Below are 25,025 nucleotides of genomic sequence, written 5' to 3' on the forward strand. Positions count from 1 at the left end.
CAATCTGCAATAGGCAGATCATGGCGGGAAAAGGATTGCAATGCCTGCAATGCTTGCTTTGCACTCGCTTGCCCCTGCACGTTTGCGTTCGCCCTGTGCCTGACGTGCCTAGCAACCTGGTTCAACCAAAATAATCTCTTGCTCAGCAATATCCCCAGCTCGTCTCAGCATGTTTGCTTGTTTCCTCACATACCTACTCTTTTCCCCCTTCAATATCGGGATTTGGGACGTGAATCCCTCTTCAGCCCCAAACCAGTGAAATGATGTGCCATTTGCCAATTTAACCCAGCAAATAGACTCGATCCAATAAAAGCCCCTCTAGTCTTCGAGGCCAGTCAGTGCTGACAGTGGAGGGCCACTACTCTTCCCGATCGGGGGCTTTTTCAGCACGTATCAACCCCTGGTCAGATCCATATACCTAGCATACTCCGTAGACCCTGCCGGGCTTGCCAGCTGGGCTGCTGCTCTTTCTCTCTCTCTCTCGGGCGTCCCAGGGCAAGGGTTTGGCAGCTCGCCTCGTCGACGCCGTGTCCGCCAGCCCAGTCCAGGTCTCGACGATCTATGATCTGCTGCAAGAGAAGAAAATCCCCTCCCCTCCCCCGGTGCCCTGGGTGGCTGCAAACCATTTCCATTGGATCGAACCCGACTGTTCGTTAGCGTCCGCAAGCTTCGGTGTGCCACAGCGGGACTTGCTCGGACTACCCAGCTGGAAAGAGGGGAGATCAAGAGGAGGGGATGATGGATCACAGATGGTAGACGCGGCAGAGGCAGGTGACGGCGTCACGGAAGCACCGCTTTCCAGATCAAGTGCCCTCCCACAGCAGCTGAGTTACGGCCGAAGCGAAGGGAGAGAGAGAGTGGATACCGTGAAGAGTGGTGGAGAGGGGGGGGGGGTGTATCTCTCTAGGACCAGTGATCTGTGATCTGAGGAGCTAGCTTGGATAGAGAGAGTAGCTAAGGTAGAGTAAACAGAAGGATAGATAGTTTGGTCCAGTTCGTGGGAGAGCGACGTTTAGCCCAGCTTACCTAAGTGACCCTCAAGAACTCGACAGTCAACGGATGTGCGGTCCTCGAAGCCATCGCCAGCTCCAGTAAGGTACGGAGTGACAGAGTACTGACTGACAGAGCCTCGTGAGCCTCCCTGACAGCGAATTGGCACCAGTCAAGCCAGTAAACTGACCAACTAGGCGTGGTGCAAGGCACGTCGCACAGAGAATTGCACGCTACGAAAATGGCGGGCTGCTCCCAAGACTATCTGGAGAGCCGAGGCCCCACCCTTCCCGCTCAGCACTGGCCTTCGGTGGCTTGACTAAGCGTCCCGTCCAGTGGCTCTTTCTCCAGATCAGCGCTCTCCTCTCCTTCCACCACACAATACACACCCCCGTGACCACTGAACCCCTCACCACCGAGAACCACCGGCTCCGGAACGGCCCCACCATTCACCGCCAAAGTCACTGGCCAATTCGGTCCTGATAGTGGAGACACACACACACACACACACACACACACACCCGTCACGGTCGACCATCTTGACATCTTGCCCGATGCATCGATATCGCTATCGACAAAACTACACCAAGCAGCACGGACGGATCACCGACCCAAGATAGCCTCAAAAGTAGCCCCCAACATGGCTGAACGCGGCAGTTGCTCTTGGCTTTGATGACTTGCCAAGCTCCCCAAAGAAAAGCCCAATTAACCCAACCGGCAGTTTCTTCCTCATCGTCCGCCCTCTCCTATAGCGCACGATGCACTCTTCAAACTTGGCAAACACCAGCATCAGAATCATCGTATATTCCGTTTGCGGAAAGTTTCAAGAGTCCAACGTCGGGGCGCAACACGAAAGCAGGGTAAATTCTCGTTTTTTCTCCTTCTTCTTCCCTATCTCTCACCTTTCTTCGCTACGTGACTACGCCCATCCGCCCATCCCGCTCTGTAGCACCGAAATCGTGTGTGCCACTGCGTCCGTACGGAGGAATACCATCAAGGAATCGACTGAAACCTTCCGAGGTATCCCCATCACCACTCTTTGCTGAATACGAACGACACGCCCTCCCACTTCCCGCCTTTTGCCTCCCCAGCGGCCGACGATGCCTCCATCACCGTCATCATCCTACCTCTCTGGCCGCATTCGAGCAAGTCGACGGTTTTATTGCGGCGTAGAAGAGGAAGAAAAAGTCGTTGTGTTTTCACAACGATAACAGTATTCCTCATGCGGTTGTCTTGTTGTTGTTTCGTCCATGTCCGCAATGAGACACAGTTCCGGAAGGGTTTAACAAAACACTGATGGCGAACTCTCGCATCCCTCGAGATGTTCTCGGCCATTGCCACGCAAGCTTTTCCCTTGTTTAAACTTGACGATATCCCACGCGTGCGCGGCCGCACGCACGCACGCTTCTCTTTCCCAACGTTTATGTTTGCTTCCAGAATTTCGGAGCGTCCATAACGTGAAAGGTGTCGCTCTCGTACACCGTCCGCAATGGGACATGATAGACTCAAGAGATGGGCCACATTGTCAAGCTTTCCTACAGAATGTGTCTCGCACGAGTCGGAATAAACCTCCATATGCTCTTCTCCTGCTTCCTCTCTTTCGCCTCCGGAATTCTTTTGCCTCCTTCAAACGTGTTGCAAGACGCTTCCGGAGCCCATATTGCACACACCACACACATGTCACAATTCTTTTTTAACTCCAACGTTGGTCTCAACAAGACTTCTGTCACTTTTTTATCTGAATGCGACGAGGCGACGCACCAAAGCAAAGCTTCGCGAGGCTTTTTTTCGGGAGATCTTGCACTCGCGGTTTCCGAGGTTTCAAGGGTCTTGCATGGTTGATTCGATGCTTAGCTGTCTTGGCTGTATTTTCACTTTTTCTGCCCTTTAACCTTTTAACAGTCGTGGAGAGTTCCCAGTCACAATCTGCCATTACTCATACTCATACTCGCCTGTGACTTACTCAGACTCCCAGAGTTTCTTTGCACCATGACAGGCTCAGCCCAGTCACCAGCTGTTCGTCTCATGAAGGGAGGCCAGCAGGCAAGACACCGCACGGGTGGGAAAACCCGGTTGCGATAACGAGACGACAAAAAAATGCTTCCTTCCTCCGCGCCGTTTCCGTGTCGAGCTTGAGCTTATTTTTTGTCTGTATCCGTATGTGTGCGTGTGGTTGTATCCGCTATGCAAGGGGCCACGGGAAAGATTGATGACACGTCCCCTCTCGCCGGCCCTTGGACTGTTGCTGCACACGCCCTCCTCCACGCAGTCAAAGAGATGAAGGAGAGAGAGAGAGAGAAACGTGTGAAGATGCCAAAAGCGGATACACAATCGGCATGCAAGCGCACGAACGCATCGCAACGCAACACGCAATCGCAAACTGACCACTCACAGCCTCGGTCTCGGAATCGCCATGCTCATGCCACGCTGCCACGCTGCAATGATCTACCACATTACCTGCCGTTTTTGACACCGCATGTTCCGAGCGCGGCCGTGGGAATCACAGAGCCGGCGTCGGAAATGGAGGACAGATGCAGAGAGCACACGAGGGGAATTAGCGTGCCAGCTCGTCGGGGACGTAAGGGGAGGTAGAGTGATCGTGCGTGGACACACGGATCACAACACAGATCACACTACCATAGACCAAATGGCATGATTCTAACCCGACGTGATGAACCATCTGAGCGTACAGAGAACGCCGTTGACGTGAGTGACACTGACAACTTGACGCTGTCGGCGGGTTAAGTTGATCATGCCATTGCTTTAGCTTGGTGCCAGCTTTTGCTTCAAAAAGTTTGACAAGTAGTCACATCACATGGCAGGTTTATCGCGGGCAGTTAGTTTCGTCCGCTCCTTGGCTCAATAATGGCTGACTGAGGTGAGGTGAGGTGAGGTGAGGTGAGGTGAGGTGAGGTGAGGTGAGAGTAACAAAATAAGAGGTATCTTTGATTTTTCAAGCGTTAACAATATCGTGTGATCGTGCCATATCCACTTCTCCATCGTGCATCTCTCTCCGATGCTCTGGCTCAGCCTAACAGTGACACAGACATCCGGCCGCCCACTGCTTCAACTCATCAAGGAAGACTACATCATACTAGTATCCACAAGAGAAGCGGCTGCCTGTGCGCTGAAGAGAACGCCGTCCCTGACGTGGGCTCGAGTCTAGCAGAAAAGCCTCGAGACCCGGGATTCAGGTTCCTGACAGAGACAGTGCTGACTAGATGGAGCCTCCTCCGCCTGACATATCCCGCCGTCGCGATCTCTGATCTTCGCCGGGCAAAACACCATCCTGACAACATCACCAACACCCCTCCTCCTCACCAGTCTCCCAACATGATACGGGAGAAGTCGGTAAAGCGGGCGCAAGGCGTGCTCACGCGAGGAGGAAGACTACGGTCCTACCGCTCATTTGGGGTAGTCCTTCAAGTGGTAGCTCTTGAGCTTGACAAACTGATCGTAGCCGAAGCGGCTTAGGGTCTGCCCCTTGCCGGAGTTCTTCCAACCCGTCCACGCTAGGTCCTAAAAGAGTTGTCAGTACCGACTCTGGGGAGGAATGATGATGGCGGTGGCTTAATGACGAGGATGGCTTGCAGGCTGGTGGGAAAACAAAAACGACTGGCGACTTTATAGAGTTTGCGAAAGCCGGCAGGCAGATAGAACAACAAAAGAAAAGGAAGATGATATGCGGCTACCCGCCCCGAGTCGGAACTTCCTAACCGCTTTGCCAACCCTAGCGTTCGGGGCGGGGGGAGCATCGGGCTAAGGAAGAGGGAAAGGGTGGGGACCGGAGACAAACAAACACGGAGGATAGTGATCGGAGCGGGCAGAATATAGATCGGACGATGGCCAAGTGCAAAAGATGGTATGGTGGGTTGTAGGGTGTACTCACTGGGCTGGGGTAATCGCATCGGTTAACGAAGACGGTTCCTGCTTCGACCTGGTCCGCGAGCTCGTAGCCGCGATCCGTGTCCTTGGTCCAGATGCTGGCAGTCAGGCCGAACTCGCTGTCATTCATGAGCCTGACAGCCTCCTCGTCACTCTTGACCCGCTGGACGGGAATCACCGGTCCAAACGTCTCCTCCGTCATCACAGTCATCGAGTGGTCCACACCCGTGAGAAGCGTGGGCTTGACAAAGTTGCCCTTGGGCGGGGGGTTGGTGAAGGACTCGTTCTCGGGGGTTGCGTCAGTGGCGCCCTTGGAGAGGGCATCCTTGATGTGCGACTCGATGGCTTCCTGGGAACGCTTCGAGATGACGGGGCCAACGTGCGTGCCCTTGTCAAAGGGGTCTCCGAGCACATATCCTTTGAGAACCTTCTGGACGGCCTCGACAAAGGCATCGTGAATCTTGTCGTCGACGTACACCCTCTCGACGGAGCAGCAGCTCTGTCCCGAGTTGAAGACGGCGCCGTCGACAATCTCGGCCGCAGCCCAGTCAATATCGACGTCGCTGCGGATGTAGGCCGGGTCCTTTCCTCCCAACTCCAGGCCGACGTTGACGACGCGGTCCGACGCAGCCTGCTGCACAGCCAGACCACCGGCCACGGAGCCGGTGAAGGCGACGAGCTTCACCTTGGGGTTACGCACGATGGACTCGATCATGATGGGAGAGCCGCAGTGGAAGTACTGCAACACGCCGGCCGGGAGACCGGCCTCCTCAAACACCTTGGCCACGCGCTCCACAATGGTAGGAGTCTGCGGTGAGGGCTTCAAGATGACGGTGTTGCCAGACAACAATGCGGGAATGAGCGAGTTGACCAGAATGAGGTAAGGGTACTGGGAGTGTGATGTCAGTAAAAGAGACAGGGGTATCGCGGTGGTGGTGGCTCAGCAGTTCGCGCGTTGTCTCACAGCAATGGAAACAATTAACCATGCTGCGGACACCACGTAACGGGAGAAGCCACGCAAAGTAGGAGACAAAAGAGAACCCACATTCCAGGCAAAGAGGACGAGGACCGGGCCAACGGGAACCTTGCGAATGAAGCGCTTGAATCCCTTCTCAGCCTCGCCGTCGGTGTCCTTAAGAACGTCATCGGCAATCTTGAGGAGGTACTCGCCGCGCTTCACCGCCGTGGCAATTTCGACGCCGGTGTAGGCGCAGGGGCGGCCCATCTGGACGGTAAGCTCTTGGGCGAGGTCATCCTTTTGCTCGAGGAGAAGGCTCAGAGCCTTCTTGACGATGGTCTTGCGGTCGGCCAGCGAGGTCTTGCTCCATGACTCGAAAGCCTTGGTGGCGGTGTTGGGAAGCTCATCTAAGTCGGCCTGGGAGACGCCATTCCGGGTGAGGATGGCCTCGTTGGTGGTGGGGGAGATGGTCTTGAGAACTTCGACAGACATGTTTGGTTGATTCTCTTCTTCACGGGGTATCAAAAGGTTCAAGTTGAAGAGAAAAGAGTATGATTGAGAGAAATGAAGAAATCAGTTCACAGTTGCTGATCAGGAGGCAATTCGCAGCTTAGATATCCCCCTTCATGAATCGTGAGCTCACTGAGGGGCAGGTGGAGGGGCAATGACATGGAGGGGCAACCGCCGCACCTGTGACCTCCTGCCGGACCGCGCTTGTGGGGAACGCGGTAAGATAAGGGGATGATGTAATCAATCAGCACCACCACCGATAAGATATTGGCGATAAGGCCCGCTCTAATTTTTTTTGCAGACCGCGCGCCAGAGGCTGGTGTCGCGGACTTTTGCTTGGATATTATACAACGACGGTTGCATTACCGCTGACCACGAGGCTACCGACAAGGCTGCAGCAGGGGAATTGCATCTTGCTCTTGCTAGTACTTCAAGATACTGAGAGGACCCACCGTCTATCCATACTTCAGTCCCAGCAGCCACCATGGCTCCCGAAAAACGAAACAAGTTCCTCGACGCAGACGAGAGCGACGACGACCTCGACCAGGGGTACGACTCCGAGGCCGAGGAGCTGCGCAAGGGAGGCCGCAGCGCCAAGAGGCGCAAAGTCGATAGCGAAGACGAGGACGACTTCAGCGGCGAAGAACAGAATGTCACAAAGGGCGCAGAAGACGCAGCGAGCGACGATGAAGGCGTCGACGAAGAAGAAGAAGATGCGGGAGCCTCAACCTCAACCAAGAAAAAGTCGACAAAGTTAGACCTCCCAGACGTCTCCAAGCCCCTCACGAAAAAGAACCTTGTCGCGACGGAAGAGGCCATCAAGAAATCCGGCGTCGTCTACATCTCCCGCATTCCGCCCTTCATGAAGCCCCAGAAGCTGCGCTCCCTCCTCGAGCCCTACGGCAAGATCAACCGCATCTTCCTCGCGCCTGAGGACCCGACCGCGCACGCCCGCCGCGTCAAAGCCGGCGGCAACAAGAAGAAATCGTACACGGAGGGCTGGGTCGAATTCATGCGCAAAAAGGACGCCAAGGCCGTCTGCGAGCTGTTGAACGCGCGGACCATTGGCGGCAAGAAAGGGTCGTATTACCACGACGACATCTGGACGCTAAAGTACCTCAAGGGGTTCAAATGGCGCCACCTGACGGAGCAGATCACGGCCGAGAACGCGGAGCGGACGAGCAGGATGCGGGCCGAGATTAGCAAGGCGAGCAAGGAGAACAAGGAGTTCGTGCGTAATGTGGAGAGGGCCAGGGTGTTGGATGGTATTGCTGCGACGAGGGAGAAGCGCGGCAAGGCGGCTGCGTCGACGACGGAAGGGGGGGCCTCTGTCGATGGTGGTGCGACGGCGGCACCGGCGGCGGAGGCGGAGAAGCTGGACAAGAGGCGGACGGTGTTTAAGCAGATACCCCTGGCGGATAGGAAAAGCGAGCCTGGCTCGGCTGCGAAGCCGGCAGGTGATGTTGCGAGGGTGCTGGGGAAGATCTTCTGATGAAGAAGGGAAGGGGTGGGGTGTGTGGTTATGTTCGGCGTTCAACAGTTATCGCCGCTTATGTTACTGGTAAGAGGGAGCATAAAATGTGACTTTCAAAATCATAAGATGAAAGATGAGAGCCCTATGGGCCGGCAACCTCGGGACGTTGCGGTGCGTGTGTGTGGTTGCAGGTGTACGCGGAGAGGTGGGCATCTACGGCCGACTTGCCGGACTACGGATGCGAGAGCTACTGGGTCACCATCTTTGACGGCTGAGGTGGGCAATCTGTCTGGCATCTTGGCATGAAAAGAGAAGACGAAATGACGTTCCTTTGGGTCTACACTTACGGACGAAGCTATGCACAGTTGAGAAGCCGCGGTAGTATTCAGGCAATGATGCGTGTCGTCCGTACTCGCCAGCATGAAGAAGACCCTTTGGACTGTGAAGTACCTATGTTGCTGCATAATCGGAACGAATGCGAATGCTTCGTCTACACCACTCTCGGCTCCGCGACGAGCTACATACTTGGCGAGCTCCTGACTTGGCGATCTACTCACTTGGCATGAAAGATATGATGAAATGATCCCTTGGAAACTCAGACGAAGAAGCTGCTCGAAATGAAGTCGTTACAATAGCCGGCGCTAACATGAGCACTTTGCCGTTAGCGTAACGCTCAATTTGAGGCTCAATAAACCACGCAAGAGCATGTGGGGGAGTGCGTAATTGCAACAATCTAGGCTCGGAACAACCTTCCATTGGTATTTTTGCAATAAGTCGTCATTACGTAGAGATCCTTGTCGGCCGCGGCTGCAATCTTGATCACTTCATCAGCAGCTCTCCAGCCTCGGCCTCAACTTACACCAATTTACACCGAGCTCACCGCAAGGCAACCTCGGCGAACTTGCAGACTCGACAATAATGTCCCAAGCTCATAGGAATAAGCCAAAAATTGAGAATGCCTCCCGTGACATGCCATTTGCCCTACTCACACGAAACCGTAGTCATCGCCAACATAACGCCGCGCCAACCTTCACCGGCGTCCAAGAAAACAAAGTACCCGTCTACAGCATCTCGATCAGATGGCAGCGACCCCGATCTCTAAGAGCCTCAAACGCAAAGAACAATACCGGTTGCGCGCGCACGCGGGCGGTCTCCACTCCCACTTCTGCCCGCCCGCCGAAGGCCCCCCGGCCAAATGGAGTAAACCAAGCCGCCGTCGCCCACCGCCGTGTGGGTGGGAGAGAGAGAGAGAGCCCCCCGTCCGTCGGAGTCCGCCTTGACCTGTGGGTGAGCAAGGTAGAAACAAAACGTTGAATACACAACGTACACCCTCCTCCCCACCATCATGACAAACCTCAGGGAAACTGTAAATCCGTGCGGTGCGGCGGCGACAGTCAGGTCCCCGTCGGCATCCCGCTCCCTCCCTTCCTCCACCGTCTCATCAATGTCGCCAGCGAGAGTTGTGGTCGGGAAGAGTGGAGGTGGAGGCTTACCTCATGATGGATGGGGTGTGTATGTTTGAGTAGAGACTCCATGGGTGTAGTGGATATGTCTATGGTCTGAGTGGTTCAAAGTCTGGGGAAAGGGAGGTACCGACAGGTCTCTTGCTCACGTTGAACCGGCGGCGCCCGGAGGCTGTCTGGGAACTCGGGTCCGGGATCGGGGAGGGTAAGGCTGAGTCTAAACGGCCCCTTGGGCAAACTCTGGGGAAGCCTGAGGGTATGTGAAGGAAGGACGGACCACGTCGGTTTCGTAGAAGGTCGAAACAACGACGACGCCGCCTCTGATCCCCAGGCAGAGGCTCAGAGGGCGTGGCTCCTAGAGTCGGCGGCGGCCGGGTTCGCGGTTCCAAGAGTGTCCAGTGCTGGGTAGACGTAGGGGAGGTTCTCCGCCTCTCGAATGAACATACAGACGGACGGACGGACAGACCATGGGCTCATGGGACTCATGACTAGGGGAAAGAAGGGTCTGGGGGTGCCGACTTTGTGGTGTGACTTGCGTGCTTAAGCCCGCTGGAGTCGGCGATTAGAAACAGTGAAGTCGGCAGTCCCAGACAGTCGGCACCCTCTTTGGGAAACCGAGGGAGAAGAGCACGGACGTTGAACTGTTGATGGGAAGGTCGAAGTGCTCTTGTAAACACCAGAGGGTAGGGTGTGAATGGTGTGAATGGTGTGAATGATGTAAGTCTGGGTATCCCCTGCTCAGGGCCGTGTGACGAGTTGTTGCCGGACGCACGTACGACGTTGCCCATCAATGAGACCTGAGGGTTTGTTGAGCACGGGACGTAGAGAGAGCAAGAAGAATGCATGAAGAGAAGCTCGGACAAGTCGAAATGGCACATCGCCGACAGCTCTGAGACTGGATCCCTGCTTAACGGCGAAGGGATCGTGAGATGCGGTGGTTGAACGGCAGAGAGAAGCACACCGCAGAGAAACGCATCAAGACAAGGCGGACGCATGAGCCACGTGGTGATCTAGTAGTGTAGTCTTTTTCTCTTTTCCAACGACAAACGCAAACGCCCTTTTTCACTTGCGTCGCAGTCTCAGCCAAAGGTATCTGATGATGCATACACGCCTTGCCACCCCATCCTTGAAACCATCCCATCCAGTTTTTGAGAGAGATACCCTCACTCTCTTCTACTTTTGCCCAAGAAACCAAACGTGTCCACGTACCATCTCGTAAGGAAACAACTTTCCTCCCCGCAGACGGCCACTTAACCTTAACACCGCCTCGGGGCCACCAAGCGTCGGGGACCTCAAGAGAGACACGTCCCAACTTTGTCCCATCCGTCCATAGACGACACACCCCCTTCCCCTGCCCTCCACCTTTCGGAAGACGGACATTCCAGCCTGATGCTTAATCCTGAATCTGGAGTTCGTCCATGTCGTCAAGCAGTTCATCCATGTCCACCCTCGGAGCGCCCTCATCGCCCTCGGTCTCGGCGATGCTCATGGCGTCCGGATCAACCTTCTGCGGCTGTTGTGACTTGTACAGCGCCATCGTAGCCCGCAGCTCGTCGTCCTCCTCGACATCGCGCAAGAATTGCTCGTAGTCCTCGTTCATGCGGTCCTGGTCAGCCTGCTTAGGCAGCAGCTCACCCTCGTCCTTGGCCATACGCTTGAGCTTCCAGTTGCGGTTCTTGTGCTTTCTTCTGTTGGGGTAGTGCTTCTTAACCAGGATGACGTCGGGTATCGTCGAGCCGTAGGCGTGCGACTCTTCAATGGCGTCAAACTCCTCGTTGTTGAAGTTGGTGCCCGTGAGCATGTAGCCCATGACCGAGTCACCGGCATGCAGCAGGCCGCCCAGGTGTGTTCTCGCAAAGTAGGTCTTGTCGTTTGAGCCCAGGTCAGAGGCGCGGGCTACTTGCACCTCTGCGAGATGCCACTTGCCCTTTGTGATGCCCGTCGGCTCGATGTCCATGACGATAAACTCAACGAGCGACTTGACGTCGGCAAGGGAACGGAACGGTGCGCGCCAGTAGATAGGAGCGCTAACATCTGCGGTCTGAAGGGTGTTGGGGTCGAAAAGGTATACTGCGGTTCCGATCTTGTGGCAAATGACGAGGGGAGAAATGTTGCCGGATGCCCGGGCCAGCTTGATAGGCAGAGCCACAAGGTCGTCACGGCAAATGGGGATCAGTTCGACTGAAAAGGTGAACTTGAAAGATTTTGTCGATGTGTGGATATCTTGCGAGATGAGCTCCTGCGACTTCTTGACCGTGCAAGGCACAACGGAGTTGAGGAAATCGCAAAACTTTTCAGCTTGATTCCTCGCCGAGAAGAAGAAATCAATGCCGTCCTTTGCTTCCTTAATGTTTAGGGTATCTCTGTGTGCGCCGTGCTTCATAATCAACTGCTCGAGGTAGAGGAACGTCCTCTTGTGCAGGACCTTTTGCCGAACCTGGACGGAGGCGCGCCACACGTTGGCCGTGTAAGACTTGGCGCAATCGGGACATTGCTGGTACGCGACGATGTAAACCGCCTCAAAGGCCTGCTGAAGAAGGACACCGCTCTGGACCTCGTCCTGAATCGTAATCTTGACCTTGACTCGTCTCGAATGGGGTTCCGTCCACACAAAGGAGGCGTCGATGATGCGTATCTTGTTCAGGCCCTTGAGCTTCTTGAGGCAGAGGGCGAGGAGTTCGCGGGACTCGGGCGCGGCGACGATCCAACTGCTGGGCGGCAGCAGCCAGCGCTCGCAATCTCTGCAGTAGTTGAGGGTGGCTTCGCGCTGGACGCCCTGGGAGATGTCGACGGTCAACTTGATGCAGTCGAAGCAGAGCGCGTTGGCAGCGGTCGTTCCATCGATGGGAGCGCCGCAGTTGCAGCAGAGAATCGTGGCGTGGGTGCTATTCATATTCATTTTGGCGTCTCTCTTGCCCTCACTGCCTAAGTCCTTGTCGATGTCGAGGAGGGAAAAGGTATGGGAAACTGAGGCGACAAGGGGCTCTCTTGGGCACTTTGGGCTCGGTGTATGGCGGGGTCGTTCATCGAGGGGGGAAAAAAATTATGAATCTGGCCGATAAGGCGAGCGCGGGGCTTATCAATAAAGTCACATGATAATGACGCCGCTGGTGGCGGGGTTTCGTCCAGCTTCGAGTCACATTAGTAATCACAACGAACACCCGGCATCTAGTTGCGCCTTCTATCATCTGAATACCTAATATTAGAGGGAGTCTCGCCCTGGGAAAGACCGCAGCTGGGCATGGAATTCGAAGGTTCGAGTCATGTACTGTGTCAATAATTCACTTTTGTGACTCATCGTTGGCTCAATAGCTTGGCACCTCCTCCTAGGCCGGGATCGTCTGCCATGTCGATGTTCAAGAGGCTTCCTCAAGGTGATGATTTGCTACATCTGTATGCAGAGAGACTGATAAAACGCCCACACTTGGCATATCGGTTTTCACGGAATAACCTGCGGCTGTTCTGGCCCAAGATGGCTGGGACGCTATGATTGTAGCGCACCTAGAACCTATGTTAACAGCGGTGTAGGACAATTAATGAGAGAATACATGAGTCGGGGCAATTCACTGAGACCTCTGCATTTATCAAGATTGTTGTAAGAGTTTTTGCCTGCCTCTCTACCAATAGCCTCCCTATAGGTAGCACATTACAAGAGAGACAGAAAGAAGGGAACAGCACGAATTGAACGGTTCCGTCGGATTCTGCCAAGCCTCCATACATGCTTTCATTCACGAGGTCAGGCTCCTCCATGTTGGGCCCCTAAACCGGAGTCCTCCTCTAGATCCCTGGGGGTATATCTCTCAAATTAGTCATGGCTGCTGAGTCCTGGCGGGTTAGACTACAGGTACGAATAAACAGCCGAGGATGACCTAGGGAATAGCGAGACTACTGTTAGGCCTGTCGGAGTTCTGCAAACTCATGTCATCGACTTCACGGATCTACAGCTGCTGTAACCGCCGCGTCAGTCAGCCTGTCGATTTCTCGCGCACACCCCCACCGCCTATTGTCTGTGGCAGTGAAAGGAGAACAATTGCAATGGGCGATCCGTCATTTATATCTAAGGCTCAAACATCCGGAATTGCAGCTTGGAAATTTTGGCATTATCAACATGACTTGGACTTCCTGGTAGTATGAGGGACATCCTCCATGATCCAATATTCTCACTCAGTTTTGTAAAACATCACCGTAGGTCTCCATTTCCCATAAGGCCTTTCAATCGCAAAGAATCTATTCTTCTTTTCCTCTCAAGGGTATGCCTACACAAGGTCTCAGATCATGAACTCGTAAAAATGGTCATCTCTACGCCTTACCATTCGTCTCCTCAGTCTTCTCCGTCTCCTTCCCATTCGTCCCGTTGCCGTTCTCCTGACCAACGGGACCGATAGCCTCCCGGGCAGCCATCAAATCCTGAGCCAACGCGCCTAGGTGAAGCACATCAGCCGACATGGCAATAAGACTCATCCTCTTCGCCGCCTCACGAAGCTTCTCGGGGCTGCCATACGGCGGCGCGCAGAAAGCGAACCCGGCGTACGGCTTGTCGTGCTTATCAATCGTATCGAAGAAGAGCTTCGAGATCTCGAGCCACTCGGGTTCGTCGGCGCCCATGCCGCCCATCTTGGCCTCGAGGTTCATGCTGACGCGGCAGTCGAGCGTGCCGAACCAGACGACGTCGATGTCGGGGCACTCTGTGAGGATCGCGTCTAGGTTGCGGACGCCCTCGGCGGACTCGATTTGGATCATGATGGCGGCCTGGTCGTTGACGCACTTGTGGATGTCGCGGTTGGGGTCGTAGGGGGTGTCGGTCAGGAAAGGGATGAGACGGAAGGGGGGAGCAGAGCGTGTGCCCCGCTGCTTGGTGCCGTACTTGGCCGCGGACAGGACGTGCTTAGCCTCCTCTACCGTCTCGACCTGAGGGATGACGACGCTGGCACCGCAGTCGAGGGCGTAGCCGATGGCTGCGTGATCGTGGCCGGGAACACTGTGGGATCCATGTCAGCGCCGGCTTCACTTGTTCCAAGTTGTCTGTGGGAACCCTTACCGAACCCAAGGGATGGTTCGGCCCTGGCTCATGAAGATAGCTTCGTGGACCATCTATTCCCGTTGGTTAGTGAAGCTCGACACAGCTAGTTATCGTTCTGGCTCATGACTTACCGATGTCATGGTCTCGACGGAACAGGAAGTGTGCTCCCAGTCAATCCAGACTGCATCGTAGCCCATGGGGGCAAGGAAGCGTGTGATGGGCAGAGCACTGAGGCCAGCATAGTAGCACATCAATGGGGGAATCTTCTTCTCGTGGGCATCGCGAATGGCTTGACGAGCCTTGTGTGGCTGAAATAGGGAGGGCGCCGCGTAGGCATTCATGCCCAGCGTGGGGACATTCTTGTACTCCTGGCCGATGACTGACATCTTGGCAGGTATGTCCGCTCGGAAGATGGGTGACAGTAAGTGAGTAGAGTCTCTCAAGTGAGGTATCCAAGTAATGGAAGAGATATCGATGCATTTGAATAGTGACGAAAAGAGCGGCAATGACAACTCTTTTATATCATGTTGGATTCATCAAACGTCACATTGCATGCTGCCGAGTTGTGGACCTTCAGGGGCCATCAGAGCTTGCCGGGGCTCGCAGTTGGTTTCTCTCCGGTAGCGACAACGTGGAGCTGGACTATGGGCTTGTCTCTGGGACCCGTCATCGGGACTATGCGATACTCTTGAAGAGGTCCCAACTATTGACTTGCTTTGACCTTGTTCGACGAGAAGATTTCCTACAGCACAATGGATGTAACGACGGGTGGATACCCTACTCTCACGTCAGCGTGTGCCGGCAAAAGAAAGTTGTTGGGTCGTTATGCTCAAGCATAAGACTTTGCAAAAGTCCAAAAGTCCAAAGTTCCCTGTCCTAGCCGTAAACATTTTTTCGTACATTAACCCAATGGCTTATTGGGTATCTTAGTGCTTAGTATGGGGTAAAGCAACCTCGATATGGGCGAGCTTCCTAGACGCGGGGAAGGCAAGAAGCGGTGCATCAATTAGACGGTCATTATTCGAGGGACGTTAATTGCTACCTCTCGGACACGGGTCGAATTGACCGGGTCCTAACAGCCGGCTGAGCTGGCGTAAGCTTCCACCAGCCTCCAATGACCTTTGAAAGGGATATCATGTTTCTGGCTCCGCGCTAAGCGTCGTCCATCACAGTAGGTCTTACTGCAGGATCATTTACGACCTGGATCAGACAGGGGATCGTATCCCTCTTCAGGAAGGACCCTCAGAAAATGTCCCACATGGATATTTTGCCGTCTTTGCTCCCAGCTGCCAGCCAGTGAGCATTCTGAGCTTGCTGGATGCGCCTGTCCTTGACACTGAGCTGTTGTTGTCCTGGACGAGAGATAAGATCGTGGGGAAGCTGATTGGGATCGCCGGACGCGCTTCGGGGTTCATCTGTCCGAGATGTCGCGCCGACACTGGCCAAGGCAACCGCATAGCATCCAACTTGGTGCCATTTGAGCGCTGCCAACTCCTTGAGGGTCTTGGAGGAATACACACGGATCATGGAATCCCAGCCAGCGGTAGCAAAGATGAGCCCGTCATCCCGAATGCGTAAGCTCTGCTGGCCCGAATGCTTGGTGTTCAGAATCTTCAACGGCTGCTGGATGATGCCCCCGTCAATATCGGACTTGAGTCCTGGATTAGGGCCTGGAATAGGATGTTTGGCGATTGTCGCATCTGCACCGGAGGTAAGGAAGTAGCCTTGCTCCGCGACAACGTCGAGTGAGAGGATGGGCTGGTTGTGAACTTGTGACAAGTAGGTAGTAATCCAAGTCCCACTGTTGAGCTGCAAGACCGTTGCCAACCCATTCTCGTATGCGGCGACGAGGGTCAAACGACCATTGGTGGATGCCTGTGTTGACGCGGGTCCATCGACATACAGCAGGGCTAGGGCCATGACCATGCCATTCTTCTCTGTTGACTTTATTGTGTGAAGTCGCTTCTTGGACGGTAATTCGTAGATGTCGACCTATCACGGATGTACGGGTTAGGTTCCCGGTCTCATGCAGAAGGCCGGGCTTAAAGGCGGAGATAATTGGCGGAGATGGTGAACTGACCGATTCCGACGCCAAAGTGTTTGGCACTGCTAGCAATAAGCTCGAAGACTCGGACGCGTTGTCGCCAGGCAGCGGAGCACATGATGCGAATGAACAGAAATTCATGGTGTTGACGTCGATAAGATGTAAAAGCCAAGGGTGTGGTCTTGGCTCTGGTGTCTCATCGAGAGGTAGCTTCTTGCTCAGATGAGTCTCATCCTTGAGGCCCAATTGCCAGACGGCAAGCTTGTGATCCCGGCCGTGGCTGAAAAGAGGGTGAGAGAGGATCAGCGATGCAGCGATGGAGGGAGGCTCACGTTATTATCCGGTCGTCTCCCCAACCCTTGATCCCCAAGATTGCGTTCTCGTGTGGCCTCCACACGGCCGTTGGGCGCATAATGGTGAGGTCCCAGAGGACGACGAAGCCTTCCGCATCTCCGCTGGCTAAACGATCGTTACCGCGGACAAAGGTTATAGCGTGCACTTGGGCTTTGTGGCCTCGAAGGATGGACTTTGGGTGAGGGGTCGATTCTGCCATGGCCAAGGTTGTCCGACCTGCATTCTTGTCACGAGAAAGATCAATGTAGGTAGGAGCGCGGCGATTTGAGGTGGTGGAGGAAAAGTCAAAAACAGTGTCTTGAATTTTGGAAACGCACAGTACCCTCCTGCGGACGGAAGGGTCCTGGCCCACCTGCACTCCTCTAACCGGCTCGCTTAACACCGCAAAGGCGAGCCACTATTGCCTGCCGGAACATGCTGTTCACAGTACTAGAACAGTGCATCGTCTGACTGCCATGCCATGTTTTCTCTGATTTAGGAATCTGACAGTTTGACGAATTTCAGAGTGGCATTTCTGGCTACCGGGATTTGGGATACCAAGTACGACAATGGTGACAAGGTATCTCACGTCAGACATCTGACACATTACTCCGAACCGCCCGTTTGCTTGAGGTGTCGCACTTTGATTCGAAGACGGACCGATGATCATCTACTCCCAAGAGCCCGGATCCCACGACGGCGGATATTGATATGACTGGCAAGATAAATACCTGATAACGACCACGGCTGCTGTGTGAGGTGAGATATCTTGGCAGTTCTGAAAGAGCCCGTGACGTGGAAAAATGGGAAATGAGCACTACAGTTCTCCTTTACCGTCAAGGCAAGCGCGTATATAGGTGAAAGAGCCCGTAGATGTTCATTTACTTCCGTTGTGGTTGGGGCGTTTGTTTAAAGTTGCCATTATCCACCACGGGCTGGGATTATCATGACATGACTCTTGTAAGGCGGAGAAGATCGAGAGGCCCGTGAGGCCCATGTACAGTGTATCCGTATAAGACGAATGCTCGGCGCGCAGTCAATGTTGTATCCCTTTGCCTCTACGAATGCCGCATCTTAGGTAACCTTCTCTTCAGTGCGGTATGAATTTTGTCCACTAGAGGATGGTGGGAAGCGGACGGTGCGGCCGAGTCGACCGAAGGGTCCGGACCGCATCGGGTTTAACAAATACGAGCGGAGGGAGGTAAGTCGTCGCCCGCTCGGTCCACGTCAGCTTGGAATGAAGGGTCTCTTGTATTTTACCATGATGCCTAAATCCTGTCGGAGCACGCGACGTGGAATTGTGTACTGTGTCTTCCATTGGGCTGAAGGCAAAATACGTAAGGTACAGGTAGCTTGAATCATCTTGTGTACGCTATCTAGAGTTACGGAAGATTCCCAAGAGCGCGGGTTGGATCCTATCGGGTAATCCTTTCTGGTCAGACGGAACGCCCAGAACCAAGTCAGTGGGATTATTTGGCTTGGATGGCACAAAGTACCTCGTTCTCCACCGTCTTGTCATCTCTCTAGGTGAAAGCTCGGTATACCAAGGTGTGTTCGGTGTACCAGGGGTGCTTTCCTGCTCAATGGATGGCGGGAGGTGGTGTGCCGGCGTAGGGGGATCTCATTGGATCGTCCCGTTCGTGCCCGAGCAGATTTACGGTACCTGCTCCTGGGTTGCTCCTCCCATTCCAGATTCAGAGGGTTCTACCTATATGTGTCCATCCCGGTCTCTTGGTGCCGGTACGTAGCGCAACTTACGCCATCGCTGCTTACCTCATTTGTATTTGGTAATTGGCCTCTCCTGCAGCCCTCGTAAATCTGACAGACGGCAATCTCTCCGACACGTGCAACGCCAACATTGGCACGCAATTGTCGCCGACGACCCTCTTCCGCCTTACATCCACCCAAGAACCTAAGCCACCCCCAAGCGTCGACTTGGCATCATCCTCAACAGAGGTGCCGGCCCAGTTGGCTTCAAGATCGGCACACCGGTCTGGTGTTACACACACACTTCGTCTGCTTCGAGTCTGCTCTGTTCCTCCATCTCCCGAGTCCCCTTCTCAATGCATCTCAGTCAGTCTCGACACACGAAAACCCTTCATCCGGGTTCGCGGAGGACGTTATGATGAATCCATGGTTCCAAGTCGGCAAAGTTGCTCCGAACCTAGCGCACAGAGAATCCACTCGTGATGGATGGACTTTTGTGCTATGGTGCTATGGTCGCTGGGCGATTCGTGTCGCAAGCGGCATTCTCGAATTAGCACTGAGCATCATCTCGGCCTAGCTGTCACGGCGGATGAATCATTTGGCATCCTGCACACCGTTCAAGAGCCTATTCAATGGGAACTGGGTACCCAGATTATTCGCTCTGGTTCCTCTCCGCTCCGCACCGCTAGGCAATGCTTGTCTGATCAAGCTTATCTAGCTGTCGTTTCTTTTTCTCGCTCTCTTTTCTTTCTCTATCGTCCCTATTGTTCGTCGTCTCAACATTCTCGAGTACTGAGTCACCGGACGAGCCACCGGCAGGCGAACCATTGGGTACACGGTTGCTTTACAAATCAACATGGGAAACATCAGCCCGAGTAGTAGGGACGGGCGCAAGTTTTGATGATGTGGCGGCGTTCAGTGGGCAACAAGCGCAGCCTTATCCGTCTGCAGCATCCAACGAAATGCCTGTGAAACTCGAGCTATTCCCAACTGGCTTGTACCAGGTCTTCGCAAGTGCGTCTCTAGGGGCTCGGAGCGACCCCAAAGGACAATACATTGCGTACCTAGACACCTAGACTGAAGGCTCTGACTCCTCCGCCCGACTAACGCCCACCCAAACTCCGCAGATATGTCGTTATGTCCATTACTTCCACCGAGTCGGCGGAACCGGTACTGCACGCTACGTAAATGCAGCCCCATGAGCAGAGACAGGGGGGCGGTTGATGTACAGTAAGCGATGCAACTTCGGAGAGCCTATCTTGGCCTCCAATCTGCCTAAGCAGAGAGCCTCAGAGTCCCCCAAGGGATGCTGCGGACTTTCGGAACATTCCAGATCTACGAAATGGAGTGAAGCCTAAGATGAGGTACTCGACTGTCCAGTGCAAGAGGAGGGATGCATCACGGATCGCAACCACACCTACGGCACGCATGCGGAGATTGGACGATGTTCACTTCTGTCGTTACCAAGCAGCAACGCCAAAGTCGTGCAAAGGTTCTCACATCTTGGGTCATTTCCCTTTTTGGGCTCGGTGCTAAAGTGTTCGTAGTAGGGCTTACCAATGACGCCCTTACATCACGCTTCGAGTCGTTCACACGTACCACCGTAACGTCCCAGCCTAACGCATCCTTCTCGGACCTGAACGCACCACCAGCATGTTGGGACGACCCGTCGCCCGTTATGTTACCGCGACATAGCACACATGTTAGTCTTGCACCATACACAATGAGCCATCGCATCAAATGTCTCCGTTCAGGAGTCCCCCCCTTGTCAGCTTCTCGCCGCGCCCAGGCGTCTACCGCACTTCGGAGTGGACCAAGGGTACACTTGCGGGTTGTCTCTCATCCTCCGAGCGGCGGGCTACCGGCGTCAACGCTTTCCAAACTCCGACACGCATCGCTTCCAGGTTCTTATCATGTTGTTTGATCAAATGCATAAGAGAGCCGGGCCTCCCCCGGTCTTTGCTCCCTCGTCTATTCTGTGGCACGCACTTTAGAGACATTCAGCCTCAACCTAGTCATCCTAGGATCCAACCCTTGCTTGGATTTGAGAAGCCACAAGCCGTTACAGGCATATCAAACTCTCAGTCTTATCGCCAGAGTACTCGAGCTACTTGCTTGACAACACCGCAGCCATGACCTCAACCACCAGCACGCTAGTAACACCACGAGAGAAGGTCGGGGAGAAGACAGGGGGAGAGACAGATCGGGAAAACACCCCTACACCATCAATGCTTGACGAAGAGGTAGTAGAGAAGAAGGAGGAGGCCGGCACTGCAACGGATGAGGAAGCCGGCTCATCACAACCAACGGAACCCAAAGAGCCCGAATACCCCACCGGGATCCGGCTCACCTTCATCGTCGTCGCTCTCGTTCTCAGCATTTTCTTGGTTGCTCTCGATATGACCATTGTCGCAACCGCCATTCCCAAAATCACAGATGAGTTCCGTGGTTTGGATCAGGTCGCCTGGTATGGAGCAGCTTTCTTCATGTGTGTTGCCGCTTTCCAGTCAACATGTAAGTCGTCCAAACCCCCCTAAACGCACTTCCTTCAGCAATAACATCACTAATACCATTGTGAACAGGGGGTAAGGCATACAAGTACTTCCCACTCAAGACGTCGTTCTTGCTCTCCATCTTCATCTTCGAGGTTGGCAGTCTCATCTGCGGTGTCGCTCCTAACTCCGTGGCCCTCATCGTCGGCCGCGCCATCGCTGGCGTGGGCGCCGCAGGTATCGGCTCCGGTGCCTACACCATCATCGGCTTCTCCGCCCCGCCCGACAAGCGACCCACCTTCACCGGTATCATCGGAGCCTCGTACGGCATTGCCTCGGTCATTGGGCCCCTGATCGGCGGAGCCTTCACCGACCACGTTAGCTGGCGCTGGTGCTTCTACATCAACCTCCCCATCGGAGGTCTGTCTGCCGCCATCATCCTCTTCTATTTCCACACCCCGCCACAGGCTGTCCCTGTCAAGGCGAGCATGCTCGAGAAGTTCCTCCAGATGGATCTCATTGGAACCGCCCTCATCATGGCGGCGACCATCTCCTTCCTGCTCGCTCTGCAGTGGGGAGGCCACCAGCACCCTTGGAACTCGTCCACCGTCATCGGTCTCTTTGTCGGCTTTGGCCTTATGATTGTCGCTTTCATCGCCCTTGAGTGGTACCAAGGCGAGCGTGCCATGATCGCGCCGCGCCTCATCAGCGACCGCACTGTCTACATCTCCTCCGCATACGCCTTCTTCTTCGCCGGCGCCTACTTCGTTCTGGTCTACTACCTGCCCATTTACTTCCAGTCCGTCGACAACGCATCTCCCACGCAATCCGGCGTCCGGAACTTACCGCTTATCATCGCGGTCACCATCGCCACCGTTGCCTCGGGCATCTCCATCTCCGCCACAGGACTTTACACCCCAATCCTTGTTGTCGGCGCCGCTCTCGCTACCGTCGGCGCCGGCCTCCTCTACACCCTCGACATCGGCACTGGAAGCGATAAGTGGATTGGATATCAGGTGCTCGCCGGTCTCGCATGGGGTGCCGCCTTCCAGGTTCCCATCATTGCCGTCCAGGGCACAGTAAGCGAGAGTGATCTTGCATCTGCCACCGCTGTTCTGCTCTGTAAGTCCATCTCTAACAAACTGTCTTCGCTGCAATTTTACTAACACTAAGTCTCACAGTCTTCCAAACCGTCGGCGGAGCCTTCTACGTCGCCGCAGCCCAGTCTGGCTTCCTCATCACTGTCCTCAAGAAGGTCGCCGAGAATGTTCCCAACGTGGACCCCAACCTTGTCGCTCTCACCGGCGCAACCCAGATCCGCACCGCTTTCCCCGCAGATGCCGTCCCGGGTGTCATCCAGGCCTACATGGACGGCCTCAAGGTCGCCTTTGCCCTGGCCGTCGCCGGTGCCGGAATCTCGTTCCTCATCTCTCTCGGATCGAGATGGAGCAAGCTCAACACCAAGAACCTCGCTGGTGCCGCCTAAGTCATTGTCGTTCTCTGACGCGAAGGAAGTGGGATGGTCTATATTCTCAACTTTCCGGCTTCTTTGTTCGACTATAATTAGCTTTCCCTTTTGTCTTTCGCTAGATACCATGCTCGACTGTGTAGGAAAGTCTTATAGAATCTAATAACAGGCAGAACGGCCACGGAGTTTCGGTTGCATTTAGGGGTAGAAGGAGGATTTATGGTCTGTCTACGAGGGTGCTTAAGTCAGGGCAACTCAACTCTTATGTCTTACGAAGATAATGTCGAATTTTCATTGTCAATGCACATTATGTGCTAAGGCCAATTTTTCCTACCCCGTGAATCGCTGCTCAGGCCTGTCAGAGCTCAATGACTGTTAATACCTCTCGACGCTGATTCGTATTCCATGGTGAATGGAGGCTAGAGACTGGCTAATCGAGCCCCTCTCCACTTGGGAGAGGCACCTGTCATTCTTCGCAAGAAGAAGTTGCTAAGTAAGTACCTAAGCACTAGATATGGAACACACAACCGGCGTGCTCTCTCTCGCGGTTGTAAGACGTCGTGTAAGGCACTTAAGAGGCGGATGTATCAATGCGACAGACATGCATGGCAGGCGTAGAAGGGATGCCAAGAACATCGGCAATAGGAAGGCAGGATCGACGAATTGATCAAGGAAGGTCCGAATGTGCCTTATTCGGACACGCTTAAACCAGGAATTCTTGCCTCTCGCCCACGTTCGTTGTTCCCTCAAGTTGCATGAGTTGGCCCTTTGGGTTCTCTTTTCCAGTGCACCTCAATTCCTCGTCACGCAAACAACTCCTGAGTCTTTCGCCTCGTTTCCCCCGCAGAAGGGTCCGCGGACAACTGCTCAACCTTGTACTCGAAGTCTTTCTGTATCCCTCTCACCGGCCGCAGCTCGGTCTCGCTGTCCTGCGCCGATGAGCCACGGCCGTCGCTCTCGCCTTCCAACCGCACCCCGCCCTTCTGCCACTTCCTCGACCGCAGCGACATGCCGCCCGAGCCTCCAATCGTGGGACCCACGTACTTTGCCGTCGTCTTCCTCGTCGCGTTCCTGTTCTTGCTGAGGAGGAAGCGGAAGGCGGGAAGCGTGGCGACGATGATGCTGACGGACGACTCGATGTGGCTCCACATGCTCAGGAGCACTGGCCCGTTGGCTATTGTTGTTGGATCCTTGGCTGCGTCGCCTGTGGCTTTTGTTACTTGCGCGAGCCGCGCGATGGCAAAGGCTACGATAATGCCGCCGAGGGAGAAGAGGATGGCTAGGCCGAACTTGTGGGATGGGGAGGTGCTCAGCTTGCGGAGGAGGTTGAGGGGCAGGATCATGACTGTTCACGTTGTGTAATGTAAGTAACATGGGACGCTTACTGCAGCTTTGGATCTGACACGTACTGAGAATATCTGCCGCAACATCTGCGCTCGTCGCGAACTTGATAGAAGCATCTGCTCGTACCAGGTCTTCCGGCGCACTGCACCCGGCTGGTTCTGTAGCGTCAGTCGTTTGTCCCACAGTCTAGGGTTCGGGAAACGTACTCGCACTCCAATACTTTGTCAACGGTGTGCATGTCAGGAAGTTCGAAAGCATGCAAGCTAGATACAGCACCAAGACCGCACCGAAGCACATCCACCAGGCGCGAATGTATTTAGGCAGTCCGGTGACAAGCCTGCGTACGAAGAAGAGAATAGAGAACTTTGCTGTTGATCACACAAATACGGTCAGCGTTGTTCACCACCGTCTCCGTTTGTGCCACAAGAGAGGGAGAGACATACCGGCCCACAGGGTCGTCCAGAACAGCAGCATCTGACAGAACATCAACTTGAGAGATGCAATCGTCCTGGCAATAAACTCCTCAGGCCCCAAAGGCACCGGTGCCAGAGGATCCTTAGCAGCCGCCTTTGTATACTCGCCGGCGAGATAGAACTGCGGCAGCATGCAAGTAATGACTGCGGTCAAGGCCGTCAGAGTGACGAGTCCCGCGATGATGAAGTAGTCGTCGGCGAAGAGGCGCCGCTGGAGGATCCATTGGAAGGTGCCACGAAAGACGGTCATCCCAAAGGCGGCTCCCCACATCACCCAGATGAGTATCTGCCAGGCAAACGTTATCGTGTCAGCTAACGAATCTTAAAGCGATATAGGGTAGCATGGCGAATGCGACGGTTACGACCAAGGCACGGGTCAGAGATCGACAAACGGAGACGTTGCCCCGGCCGTGCCGGACTCCGAGTAAGTGGGGGCGGGGCGGCACGGGCGGGTCGGTTGGCTGCTTACCATCATCTCAGTGTAGCCGAGCACCGGAGTCGCCATATTGCGAGTCGTTCGTCTTCCGGACGATGTCGGTTTGCGTCTGTGGATCGGATGTTGATTTACGCAGAAGTTCGACAGCGGCACGGTAGCTGAATATCGGAAAAGTGGCCACACGGGGGCATTAAAAGCACGCATTCACATTGCTTTTTTCTCTTTTTGCCTTTTGCCTTCGCCCCCCAGAACCGACCTGCTGGATCAGGGGCGCTACGCCGAGACGCATCCTGCCCATGCGAGTTGACAGAAGGATGGAAGGGATTCTGGTCACTCACCTGCGGGAATATCGACTAGGTTTGCGCCATACCAACAGGGCAATATCTTTTTTGCTCTTGCTCGCTCGTGTCAACGGACATGCTAGCCCG

At 54.7% G+C, this 25,025-nt stretch overlaps 9 protein-coding genes across 9 annotated transcripts; 3 read left to right on the forward strand and 6 right to left on the reverse strand.

Moving 5' to 3' along the window:
• Positions 1 to 4,395: 4,395 nt before the first annotated feature.
• On the reverse strand, positions 4,396 to 6,325 carry BDZ83DRAFT_583833 (aldehyde dehydrogenase; the record flags this gene model as incomplete). The annotated part of the gene is made up of 3 exons (XM_060505700.1): positions 4,396 to 4,509; positions 4,880 to 5,764; positions 5,921 to 6,325. The coding sequence occupies 3 exons, from the start codon at positions 6,323 to 6,325 to the stop codon at positions 4,396 to 4,398; spliced, it is 1,404 nt and encodes a 467-aa protein (XP_060362151.1).
• Positions 6,326 to 6,827: 502 nt separating this feature from the next.
• On the forward strand, positions 6,828 to 7,835 carry BDZ83DRAFT_583792 (RNA recognition domain-containing protein; the record flags this gene model as incomplete). The annotated part of the gene is made up of 1 exon (XM_060505697.1): positions 6,828 to 7,835. One exon carries the CDS (start codon positions 6,828 to 6,830, stop codon positions 7,833 to 7,835), a length of 1,008 nt encoding a protein of 335 aa, XP_060362152.1.
• A 1,631-nt stretch (positions 7,836 to 9,466) lies between these two features.
• On the reverse strand, positions 9,467 to 10,546 carry BDZ83DRAFT_438662 (uncharacterized protein). Its single transcript, XM_060503092.1, has 2 exons — positions 10,490 to 10,546; positions 9,467 to 10,345 (listed from the first exon to the last, which is right to left on the reverse strand). The coding sequence occupies exon 2, from the start codon at positions 10,273 to 10,275 to the stop codon at positions 9,769 to 9,771; it is 507 nt and encodes a 168-aa protein (XP_060362153.1). The 5' UTR covers positions 10,276 to 10,345; positions 10,490 to 10,546; the 3' UTR covers positions 9,467 to 9,768.
• Positions 10,547 to 10,673: 127 nt separating this feature from the next.
• BDZ83DRAFT_754698 (NMD3 family protein) lies at positions 10,674 to 12,179 on the reverse strand (the record flags this gene model as incomplete). The annotated part of the gene is made up of 1 exon (XM_060514509.1): positions 10,674 to 12,179. The coding sequence occupies one exon, from the start codon at positions 12,177 to 12,179 to the stop codon at positions 10,674 to 10,676; it is 1,506 nt and encodes a 501-aa protein (XP_060362154.1).
• A 1,400-nt stretch (positions 12,180 to 13,579) lies between these two features.
• On the reverse strand, positions 13,580 to 14,686 carry BDZ83DRAFT_583858 (HpcH/HpaI aldolase/citrate lyase family protein; the record flags this gene model as incomplete). The annotated part of the gene is made up of 3 exons (XM_060505703.1): positions 13,580 to 14,258; positions 14,319 to 14,371; positions 14,432 to 14,686. The coding sequence occupies 3 exons, from the start codon at positions 14,684 to 14,686 to the stop codon at positions 13,580 to 13,582; spliced, it is 987 nt and encodes a 328-aa protein (XP_060362155.1).
• Positions 14,687 to 15,542: 856 nt separating this feature from the next.
• BDZ83DRAFT_754700 (WD domain-containing protein) lies at positions 15,543 to 16,897 on the reverse strand (the record flags this gene model as incomplete). The annotated part of the gene is made up of 3 exons (XM_060514510.1): positions 15,543 to 16,292; positions 16,381 to 16,624; positions 16,677 to 16,897. The coding sequence occupies 3 exons, from the start codon at positions 16,895 to 16,897 to the stop codon at positions 15,543 to 15,545; spliced, it is 1,215 nt and encodes a 404-aa protein (XP_060362156.1).
• Positions 16,898 to 17,914: 1,017 nt separating this feature from the next.
• Positions 17,915 to 19,222, forward strand: BDZ83DRAFT_784617 (uncharacterized protein; the record flags this gene model as incomplete). Its single annotated transcript, XM_060515612.1, has 4 exons — positions 17,915 to 18,014; positions 18,058 to 18,225; positions 18,292 to 18,417; positions 18,485 to 19,222. The coding sequence occupies 4 exons, from the start codon at positions 17,915 to 17,917 to the stop codon at positions 18,865 to 18,867; spliced, it is 777 nt and encodes a 258-aa protein (XP_060362157.1). The 3' UTR covers positions 18,868 to 19,222.
• A 1,294-nt stretch (positions 19,223 to 20,516) lies between these two features.
• Positions 20,517 to 22,362, forward strand: BDZ83DRAFT_654257 (major facilitator superfamily transporter; the record flags this gene model as incomplete). The annotated part of the gene is made up of 3 exons (XM_060510703.1): positions 20,517 to 20,898; positions 20,967 to 21,998; positions 22,058 to 22,362. 3 exons carry the CDS (start codon positions 20,517 to 20,519, stop codon positions 22,360 to 22,362), a joined length of 1,719 nt encoding a protein of 572 aa, XP_060362158.1.
• A 377-nt stretch (positions 22,363 to 22,739) lies between these two features.
• Positions 22,740 to 24,816, reverse strand: BDZ83DRAFT_630257 (uncharacterized protein). Its single transcript, XM_060508811.1, has 4 exons — positions 24,132 to 24,816; positions 23,895 to 24,056; positions 23,754 to 23,840; positions 22,740 to 23,689 (listed from the first exon to the last, which is right to left on the reverse strand). Exons 1-4 carry the CDS (start codon positions 24,430 to 24,432, stop codon positions 23,148 to 23,150), a joined length of 1,092 nt encoding a protein of 363 aa, XP_060362159.1. The 5' UTR covers positions 24,433 to 24,816; the 3' UTR covers positions 22,740 to 23,147.
• Between the last annotated feature and the right edge of the window lie 209 nt (positions 24,817 to 25,025).

The sequence above is a fragment of the Colletotrichum acutatum genome (assembly GCF_030867785.1).
Source record: "Colletotrichum acutatum strain CBS 112980 chromosome Unknown BDZ83scaffold_85, whole genome shotgun sequence".
NCBI classification, from domain to species: Eukaryota; Fungi; Ascomycota; class Sordariomycetes; order Glomerellales; family Glomerellaceae; genus Colletotrichum; species Colletotrichum acutatum.